General features: G+C 17.0%; 4 protein-coding genes across 4 annotated transcripts in view; 2 read left to right on the forward strand and 2 right to left on the reverse strand.

The window, feature by feature from the left end:
• The window catches only part of PGSY75_1128400 (putative geranylgeranyl pyrophosphate synthase), a gene marked incomplete at both ends in the record, with an annotated part of 2,053 nt that extends 1,539 nt beyond the window's left edge, over nucleotides 1-514 (reverse strand). The window contains 3 exons of the mRNA XM_018786404.1: nucleotides 42-140; nucleotides 235-352; nucleotides 458-514. Of these exons, the coding sequence (XP_018641200.1) occupies nucleotides 42-140; nucleotides 235-352; nucleotides 458-514 (274 nt within the window). Of the gene's footprint in view, nucleotides 141-234; nucleotides 353-457 lie in introns of the transcript that reaches the window.
• A 1,488-nt stretch (nucleotides 515-2,002) lies between these two features.
• PGSY75_1128500 (conserved protein, unknown function) lies at nucleotides 2,003-4,195 on the forward strand (the record flags this gene model as incomplete). Its single annotated transcript, XM_018786406.1, has 1 exon — nucleotides 2,003-4,195. The coding sequence occupies one exon, from the start codon at nucleotides 2,003-2,005 to the stop codon at nucleotides 4,193-4,195; it is 2,193 nt and encodes a 730-aa protein (XP_018641201.1).
• A 622-nt stretch (nucleotides 4,196-4,817) lies between these two features.
• Nucleotides 4,818-6,383, reverse strand: PGSY75_1128600 (putative CCR4-NOT transcription complex subunit 2; the record flags this gene model as incomplete). The annotated part of the gene is made up of 1 exon (XM_018786407.1): nucleotides 4,818-6,383. The coding sequence occupies one exon, from the start codon at nucleotides 6,381-6,383 to the stop codon at nucleotides 4,818-4,820; it is 1,566 nt and encodes a 521-aa protein (XP_018641202.1).
• A 2,019-nt stretch (nucleotides 6,384-8,402) lies between these two features.
• On the forward strand, nucleotides 8,403-9,812 carry PGSY75_1128700 (GPI8p transamidase; the record flags this gene model as incomplete). The annotated part of the gene is made up of 1 exon (XM_018786408.1): nucleotides 8,403-9,812. One exon carries the CDS (start codon nucleotides 8,403-8,405, stop codon nucleotides 9,810-9,812), a length of 1,410 nt encoding a protein of 469 aa, XP_018641203.1.
• Between the last annotated feature and the right edge of the window lie 1,213 nt (nucleotides 9,813-11,025).

Here is an 11,025-nt window from a genome sequence, read left to right on the forward strand (position 1 = left end):
TAAATAACTCCAATAAATAATTATTCATTTTATTATTATACCTATACAAGCTACTTTTTCCCATTCATTAGAATTAATGTCTCTATTCTTTACATATTCATAAATTAATATAACTAAAATTCCCCTATTATTTTTACCGCCTAATAATATATATATATATATATATATATATATATATTTTTATATGTGTAAACTATACTTTTAAAAAATTCTTTTATACTTATTATATCTTACCTAAGCAGTTATAATCAAATAATAGTTTATAGTACTTTGAAATTATTATTTTTATATCATCTTCTAATATATAATCATTAATATGGTTTATGAAAGTATCTCTGTATCTGTCGTACATCTAAATGGGAACATAATCAATGAAAAAAAAGGAAAACATATAAATTGTATATATTATATCTTCATATATAAATATATACTATTATAACTACATGTTATTACTTACACTTCTAAAGTAAGCCAGACCATTATCTGCATCTTGGTTATTCGGCTCGTTCTCCATATTGGTGTTTTTTTAAATGTTCTTTCTTATATTATTTTTTTAATTGTTATTATTAGGAAACAATATATATCAGTATAAAATAATTCTATGCATATAAAATTTTAAAGCGTATTATATTTTGTGTGTTAATAAGGATAAACTAAACGCATATGTTTTATTAAAAATAAAAAATAAAAAAATATATATATATATATGTATATATTATTTTAAATATATTTCTTAATATATATGAAATATATCACCACGTATTAAATAAATATATGCATATTTGATCTACAAAAAGGAAAAAATATAAATAAATAAATATATATATATATATATATATATATATTATATATATAATTATTTTTTCCTTATATATTATTTTATTTTATATCAGCTTAATTATATATATATATATAATATAATATATATTCCATTTATATATATATATATTCATATCTATTAAAATAGATACAAGGGGAAAAATACGAGAGCCCAAAATAATAGGTACGTTTAAAGAGCCATTTGTAAAATATATATACAATGCTTATATATTTTAGATATTCCCTAATATATATATATATATGTATATATTTATATATTTATATAATTTTAAAAAAACTAAAAATAATATAAAAAAAAAATAATAGGAAATAAGGAAAAAGAAATATGAACAAATTATAATTGAATATATATTTATATGTATTTGTTTTGTTTTATTATATTTATTTATTTATTTTATTTTATTTTTTTTTTTTGTTGCTTTTTGATTTTTCCATATTGTTTTGAATATAAATCACCGTATGCATTTAATTTTTTACGTATAGATTATTTTATTTATTCTTAAATTTTGTTATTTATTTATTATTATATTTTTTTATATAATTAAGAAGATAATAGGAAATAAGGAAAAAGAAATATGAACAAATTATAATTGAATATATATTTATATGTATTTGTTTTGTTTTATTATATTTATTTATTTATTTTATTTTATTTTTTTTTTTTGTTGCTTTTTGATTTTTCCATATTGTTTTGAATATAAATCACCGTATGCATTTAATTTTTTACGTATAGATTATTTTATTTATTCTTAAATTTTGTTATTTATTTATTATTATATTTTTTTATATAATTAAGAAGATGCATATAAAAGTATTTGTATGTAACGTTTTTAAAAGCATGCTTTGTAGAATTAAAAAGCACCTAAACATTAATTTGAGGAGCAGAAAAAAAGTCTACATAAAATGAACAAATATATATATATATATATATATGTAAATATTTTTAAATAAGTTATAATTATATATCTATTTGAAATAACTTATGTGAAATATTAATGTCAGTGTTTAAAATGGTGGTGCCATAGATAGCATAAATGAGAAAAAAAAAAAATAAAAAAAAAAAAATAATATAATTATTATTTTTAAAGGTTTATATTTATTATTGAAACTTATACATATATATATAGATATATATTTATTATTTTTTTTTTTTTTTGATATTATGGATAGCGATTTTATCGATGAAGAATTTGTGTATGGACAAAATATCGGCAAGATAAAAAAAAAGAAGGAACTGATATTAGATACATTAAAGAGTGTAATAGACCCAGATTTAAAAAAGAATATTGTGGAATTAAATTTTATTCGTAATTTAAAAATAAATGAAGATGAAAAAGGAGGAAAATATTTTGTTGAATTTGATTTAAATTTAACTACACCAGCATGTCCTGTTAAGGATGATTTATTAAAAGAATGTAAAGAAAAATTAAATTTGTTTGAATGGATAAAAGATATAAATATAAATATAACATTTATTAATTTGAATGAAAAGAAAGGAAATAATAAAAATAAAATTGAAAATATTATTTTAGTATATAGTTGTAAAGGTGGAGTAGGGAAATCTTTTTTTTCTGTGAACTTTTCTTATTATTTAAAAAAAAAAGGAGCAACTGTTGGAATTTTGGATGCTGACATTAATGGTCCTAGTCTCCCTACCTTATTGCCATTTGATTATGAATATGTCAAATTTAAAATGGTAAATAAAAAAAATGACGAACATCAAAAAGGTAATGATAAAAATAATGATATAGATAATGATAAAAATAATGATATAGATAATGATAAAAATAATGATATAGATAATGATGGAGATAATAATAATGATAATAATAGTGATAATAATAGTGATAATAATAATATATATAATAATAACAATTTACATATTAGTGATGGTCATAATATATCTTGTGATGAAAAAAAAAAAAAAAATTCCTCTACACACGAAATAGATTACATTAGCAATTGCAATAATAAAGAAAAAGATGAAGATTCCTTCTTTAATGTTTCAAATAAAGAAAGAAATCAAAAAAAACATAATACAGACAATATAATAAATATAATGAATAAAAAAAATGATAATAAATTTTTAAATGATAATAAATTTTTAAATGATAATAAATTTTTAAATGATAATAAATTTTCAAATGATAATAAATTTTCAAATGATAATAAATTTTTAAATGATAATAAATTTTTAAATGATAATGAAGAAAATTCAACAAGTGTTCAATATGATGATAACTTATATATGATTGAACCTTTAAAATATAATAATGTTAAACTGATGTCATATGCTTATATAAAAAATAAAATGAATGTAGGATTTTCTTCTTTTCGTGGACCTATATTAAATGAATTAATAAAAGAATTTTTATATCATGTAAATTGGGGAGTATTAGATTATTTAATTATTGATATGCCACCTGGAACTAATGATATACATTTAAATTTATTTGAATCTGAAAAAATTGATGGTATTATAATGATTACAACTCCAAATGATTTATCGACTAATGATGTAGAGAAAGGTATTAATATGTGTAATTTTTTTAATATACCTATAGTATGTCTAGTTGTTAATATGAATTATTTTATATGTGATAACTGTGATAAAAAACATTATATATTTAATAATACTGATATGAAATATTTAAAAGATAAAATATGTAATATATATGAAATACCATTTCATCCATTACTAGCCAAAAATGTATATATACAAACTGATAACTATAAAAAAGATATAACACATATTATAAATATAGATGATATACATATAGAACCTAATAATAATATACATAAGTCGAAAAATATTTCAGAGGAACATATAAAAAAATTTCCTTTTATTTTAGCATATGATAATAATCATTTTTTAGTTGAACAAATAGAAAATGTCTTTCAAGAAATTGTAAGACAAATATCAATATTAAAATATAATAATACTTTGAACATACCTAATTTACAAATATATAAAAAGAATTATCTTCAATTATCATTCGATACTATACAAAATAAATATGTTTTCTCAGATGATGTTCTAATTTGTCATATTAAAGATATAAGAAGAAAATGTAAATGTCTTATTTGTAAAGAAAATAAAAAAGAAAAAAAATTTATTCAATATGATAAAAATAATCATCATAATTTAAAAAAAAAAAAAATTTCTTTATTCCCACCAAATATATATGTTAAAGATATTATACCTTTAGGTATATATAATGTTAAAATTCTATGGTCAGATAATCATTCATCTATATATTCTTATGTATATCTTAAGCATCTCTTTGAAAAAAAAAGAATTAATAATAATAATTTGTTTTGTAATACAAATAATACTGCTATCTATGAATGGTAAATTGGTATCACATTTTTTTATATATCTTCATATATTTTATATTCTATTTTTTTTTTTTTTAAATAATTAAAATTTTCATTTTTTTTGTATAATATATATATAAATATAAATATATATATATATATATATATATATATATATATATATATATAATTATATAATAATTTTTCTTATTTTTTAACTTCTCATGTTTGAAAAAGCATTTTAAAATACATGTCATTTATACATCTAAAAGTTTAAATACAACCATTTTACAATATATATATATATTTATATATATATATGTTTGTCATTTTAATTATTTCTTTTGTGTGATAATAATAAAAAAAAAAAAAAAAAAAAAAAAAAAGTTATAATTCATTTTTTTTTTTTAAAGAAAAATATTATAATGTATAATTATTTTTTACATAATATTGTATCTATATAAAATAAAATAAAATAAACGTATGAGAGATGTTCATATATGAAAGCATCAGACATGACGTTTATAAGATGAAAGGTAATATAAATAAATAAATAAATAAATATATATATATATATATATATATATATATATGTGCACTTATTAATATTTTCATATATGTGTATAAATTTTTATCTATTTCGTGGGAACAATCCTGTTCTAATGATTTTGCTGGTGTATGTTATAATAAGATTGTAGTTTAATTATTTGCTCAATGCATTTAGTAACATCCTCTACATTCATTATATCATCTTTTATATTCAAATAATTATCATATGTTTTTTTTGACCATGTTATTGGATCAAAATATATCCATGAATCACATTTCTCTAAATTCATATTATTTGTAGAATTTTTAGGGGTAAACCATTTTTTATATATAATATGATATATCCATTTTCTTATATAAAGTTCTGATGCTGCATATGCTTGTAATACATCTCTTGGTAAATTATAAAAAATATAAAATAAAGTTTCTGTTTGTAATTTTAATAATAATGATAATCGTATTTGAAATTGTGTATTTAAATAAGATATAGGTTTGATAAAATCTTCTTCATTTTCTATAGGGTTTTCAGAGAATGGTGAAGAAACAGATGTACAAATATAATTAGGTGAATTTAAATTTAATCCTAATGTTGTTAAATCAGAACCTATAGCTAATATATTTAAATTAGGGTCTGTCATTTTTATAACTTTTAAGATACCTAAAAGTCCATAATTTTTGCGGTTATAACTTTTTGATCTTTCTGTTGTTTCATATAATATTTCTTCTAAGGAAAGATTTTCTTCCTCTTCTTCTTCACAAGATAGAATCTTATTATTTTTTAAAATATCATCACTTTGTAATTTTTCATCACTTTTTAATTTTTCATCACTTTGTAATTTTACATCACTTTGTAATTTTTCATCACTTTGTATTTTTTCATCACTTTTTAAATTTTCATCACTTTTTAAATTTTCATCACTCTTTAAATTTTTATCACTTTTTAAATTTTCATTTTGCTCGTCAACACTTATACTTACATTTATGTCATACACAATATCATCATTAATAATGGCCTTCTTGTCATTATCATTTTTTTTTTCCTCCTTTGAAAATTTACTATTTAATTTTTTTGAGAATGTGTCATTATTTTTCGTCACGTCTTCGTTGATCAACATATTTTTTTCATCAGATACATGATGATGATTCCCTTGTATGTCACAGTTGTTATTATTTATTTTATTAATATATTCCTTATCTTTAGAGTTCATATTTATTTTCTTATCAGAAATTTGTATATTTTTTTGTGTAATTATTTTTTCTTCATTATGTTCATTACATAGAATATTTTTTTCTTCATCAGTATGTTCTGTAGTTATAAGATGTATATCACTATAGGTAGTATCTTGTTCATATATATTTTTTTTAATATTTAATATATCTTCCTTTTTATTTTCTTCTGATATAAAATTAATTTTATTTTTATTATCAATAAATATATCTATTTGATTACATTTATTTATATTTTCTAATATTTCATCGTCATTATTTTGATGTTCTTTTTTTATATTCTCCTCATCTTTTTTATCAGAAGAATCTATACACATATTTTCTTTTTTATCAGAAGAATCTATACACATATTTTCTTTTTTATTAGAAGAATATATACATATATTCTCTTTTTTATTAGAAGAATCTATACACATATTTTCTTTTTTATTAGAAGAATCTATACACATATTTTCTTTTTTATCATCTGTATGTTTTTTTTTTTCTATATCTGAAATAAGTTCAGAATAATCTACATGTTGTTCATCTTCTCTAAATTTTTTTTTTTTTTTTTTTTTTTTTTTTTTTTTTTTTTTTTTTTTTTTTTTTTTTTTTTTTTTTTTTTTTTTTTTTTTTTTTTTTTTTTTTTTTTTTTTTTTTTTTTTTTTTTTTTTTTTTAATTTTTTTTTTTTTTTTTTTTTTTTTTTTTTTTTTTTTTTTTTTTTTTTTTTTTATATATTTTTTTAAAATATTTTAATATTTTTATAGTCAATTTTTTTTGTTACATAATTTGAAATTTTTTTTTTTTTTTTTTATAAATTTTGTTTATTTTATTGAACTTGTTTTTTTATTTGTATTATTTTCTTTATAATCCAACCGATAATATTACATACATAAATACATACATATGTATTATATTATATATATATATATGTATATGTGCATAAATATATATATATTTATATATTTATATATATATATATTTATATATTATATATAATGCCGTACTTTTTTCTTTTCTATCTTTTTCAAATGTACGTTTTTATTATAAATTTATGTTCATATAGAAAAAAAAAAAAAAAAAAAAAAATACATATATTATATATATATATGACATATATGTGTGAATAAAGAGGTATATAAAATATACATGTTAAAAAAGATTTATTTTATTAAATATATATATATATATATATATATATATATATTTTATATCATATATATGTAAAGAGGTATATAAAATATACATGTTAAAAAAGATTTATTTTATTAAATATATATATATATATATATATATATATATATTTTATATCATATATATGTGAATCTTTTTACGCATAGGTTATATAAATTTTTTTTAATAGTTTATTATAAAAATGTATATAGACTTGTTGAATTGTATTCTATATATTATGATTTAAAGGTATTATTAAATGATACTTGTAAAAGAGAAGGATATTTTTTATGTGAATATAAAATAATTATAATATGTATGTTATATATAATTATTAAGTATTATAATATATATATATATTAAATATATTTTTATATATTTAAGAATTTATTTATTTTTTAATTTTTTCTCTAAAAAAATACTTATTCATGTTAACATATTCATTTTTAAGTTAAAAGAAAAAAAATGAAAAAGGAACTTGTAATAAAATGAATCATGTATATGGTTACAACATTTATGGTCTATACAAAACAACCGAAAAAAAAAAAAAAAAAAAAAAAAAAAAGAACTCACAGATTAAACATATAAAATATATATATATATATATATATATATATATATATATATATTTTTAGTATGTGTTTTTGTATTTATCATTATTGTCTACTAATCTGTATTTTATTTTATTTTATTTTTTCATATACAGTATTTATTTTATTTTACTTAGTATATTATGTATGCACATATAATGCTTTAAAAAAAAAAAAAAGAAATTATATTGTGGTATTTTTGTTTGATTAGGTATATTATAATCATATTACAATAAAATTATATTTATATTATAAACATATTATATTTATATAATAATAATATTATATTTATATTATATTTATAATATTATATATTTATATATATTTGAATAATATTATATTTCTTACCATATTTATATTATAATTATATTATAATTATATTATTTAGGTGATAAAAAAAAAAATGGAAAAAAAAAAAAATTTTTATAAATACTAAAGGATTTTATTTTATGGTTTCCTTTTTGGTTGGCTTTATTCGACAATTGAATAATGAGCCATGTAATTAAAGAAGTCACAACAAAACAAAAAAATATAAAATAAATAAATAAATATATATATATATGAATGTTATTTATGTGTATTTTTATATTAGATATGTAAGAAAACAAGGTTATCATAATTGAATTAAAAAAAAAAATATATATATATATATATATATTAATATATATATATTTATTTATTTAACAATTTTTATATTATCCTTTTACTTTTGTGTGATCGAATGAATGGAGATAAATATTTTAATTTATATATATTTTTTTTTTGTGTGGGGAAGATGTGTGAGGGGGTCTGTTAATTTTACAGGCTTTGATACAAAGAATATGAAAGGTAAATACCTAGAACTAGAAGGGAAGTATAAAAAGGAATATATAGATAGCTTATTTTTAGAAGAATTAAGAAAAAATAATTATATCAATAACAATGTTATAGCATTAAGTACATCAAGACATTATTTTAATTACAGACATACAACTAATTTATTGATTACATATAAATATCTTAAAAATTTTGGTGATACGATGGATAAGAATATTTTATTAATGATTCCATTCGATCAAGCTTGTGATTGTAGGAATATAAGAGAAGGTAATATTTTTCGAGAATATGAATTATTTCCTAGTATTGAAAACAAAGAACCTATGACAGAAAGTATAAATTTATATGATAATTTAAATATTGATTATAAAAATAATAATGTAAGAGATGAACAGATTAGAAGAGTACTCCGACATAGATATGATGCTTTTACACCTAAAAAAAATAGATTATATAGTTATGATAATAATGAGAAAAATTTATTTATTTATATGACTGGACATGGAGGTGTGAATTTTTTAAAAATTCAAGAATTTAATATAATTAGTTCTTCTGAATTTAATATATATATACAAGAATTACTTATAAAAAATCTTTATAAATATATATTTGTTATTGTTGATACATGTCAAGGATATAGTTTTTATGATGATATTCTAAATTTTGTAAATAAAAAAAAAATTAATAATATCTTCTTTTTATCATCTTCTAAAAGAAATGAAAATAGTTATAGCTTATTTTCTAGCAGTTATTTAAGTGTTTCAACTGTTGACAGATTTACATATCATTTCTTTAATTATCTTGAACAAATACATAAATTATATGAAAAAGAACCATACAAAAATGTAAAAGCTTTTTCATTATATAACATTTTAAATTATTTAAAAACACAATATATTATATCAGAACCTACTACTAATAATTCTAAATTTAATTCTTCCATTTTTTTACATGATAAAAATATTCTCTTCTTCAATTCTGATTTATTAGTTATACATAAAGATCATATTTCTATAAATCAAGATAAACAAACAAACAATGACAAATACATATGTTTGGGTAATCTATCTGCATGTGGTCATATAAAAAATAATGTATATAAAAAAATGCAAACTCTATATGAGCAAACATTATATTATAATAATCAAGAGAAATTCTTTTCTAATGATATGTCTTATTTTACAGATTATTTTTTTTTTACATATAATATATTTAATATGTATTCTTTTTTTATATTATTGCTTTCTTTATTTTTCATCATGTCTTCTCTTCTTACATATTATATTGTTTTTGTAACAGAAAAGTGTAAAATAATATAATGCCCTATTCAATAAAATATTTTTATTCTTTCATTTGTTGTATATTATTTTATTATACTTTTTATAAAAACCCACACATACATATATATATATATATATATATTTATATATATATTTATATTTATATTTAACTTTTTAGCGATTTAAAATTTTCTTTTTTTTTTGTTTTTTTCCTTTTCTATGAATTAGGAAAAACCTTCAAAGTATAAAAATGCAAAATATACAAAGAGCTTATAAAAATGTAAATATAAGGGTGTTGCCCTACATACAAGATATAACATTTGTAAAGATAAAAATTAAAAAATAAAAATAAATACATATATATGTTTATATACAATAATATTTATAATATATATAAACATATATATGTATATATAAAGAATAAAATATAATATTTTTAAAATAATTATGTATACATAATTTACACAGTTGTAAATTTTGGTATTTAAAAAAAAAAAAAAAAATGAACTTATTTTAAAAAGAAATTAATTTTGATAAAAAAATCTTTCTTTCTTTATACACATATATATATATATATAATATATATATTATTTAAGAAAATAATATATTATAGCGTTGTCTATTTATAATATTAAGATAATGATAAATATTTTAATATGTCTCCGTTTTTAGGTAATTTGAGACCATTCATAAATGAAAAAGCAGCCTGCAATAATTCTTGTTGTGGATTATTTTGAATATTATTATTCTGTTTCCCTTTGTCGATCTGCAAGTTATAAAGTTGATATGTAGCAAAGATTACAGCTATGAACGTGTATATAAAATAAAACATTTTAATTCTTTGCATATGTTTATCTTTTATTTTTTTATACAGATTTATTAAACTCATTCTGATAAAAAGGATAAAATGTAAAATGTAAAAATATAATAGTAATACTAATAAATGGAAAAAGAAATAGAAAGAAAAGAAGGATTTTATTAGGAGCTATACATATATTCAATGTTTTATATATGATGTATAATTTTATGCTTTTAAAATTTATGAAAAGACTTAATTATGAATGTTTTAGAATAATGAAAATTGCTTTTTTTTTTTTTTTAATTTTTATTAATGAATTATGATAACATATATATTTTATATATCTTATTAGGTAAATAAATAAATAAATAAATATATATATATATATATATATATATATATATAATATAATGTATTTATTATTCCTGTACTATTTTATTTTATTATTATTTT

Source organism: Plasmodium gaboni, chromosome 11 (assembly GCF_001602025.1).
Source record: "Plasmodium gaboni strain SY75 chromosome 11, whole genome shotgun sequence".
Lineage (NCBI taxonomy): Eukaryota > Apicomplexa > Aconoidasida > Haemosporida > Plasmodiidae > Plasmodium > Plasmodium gaboni.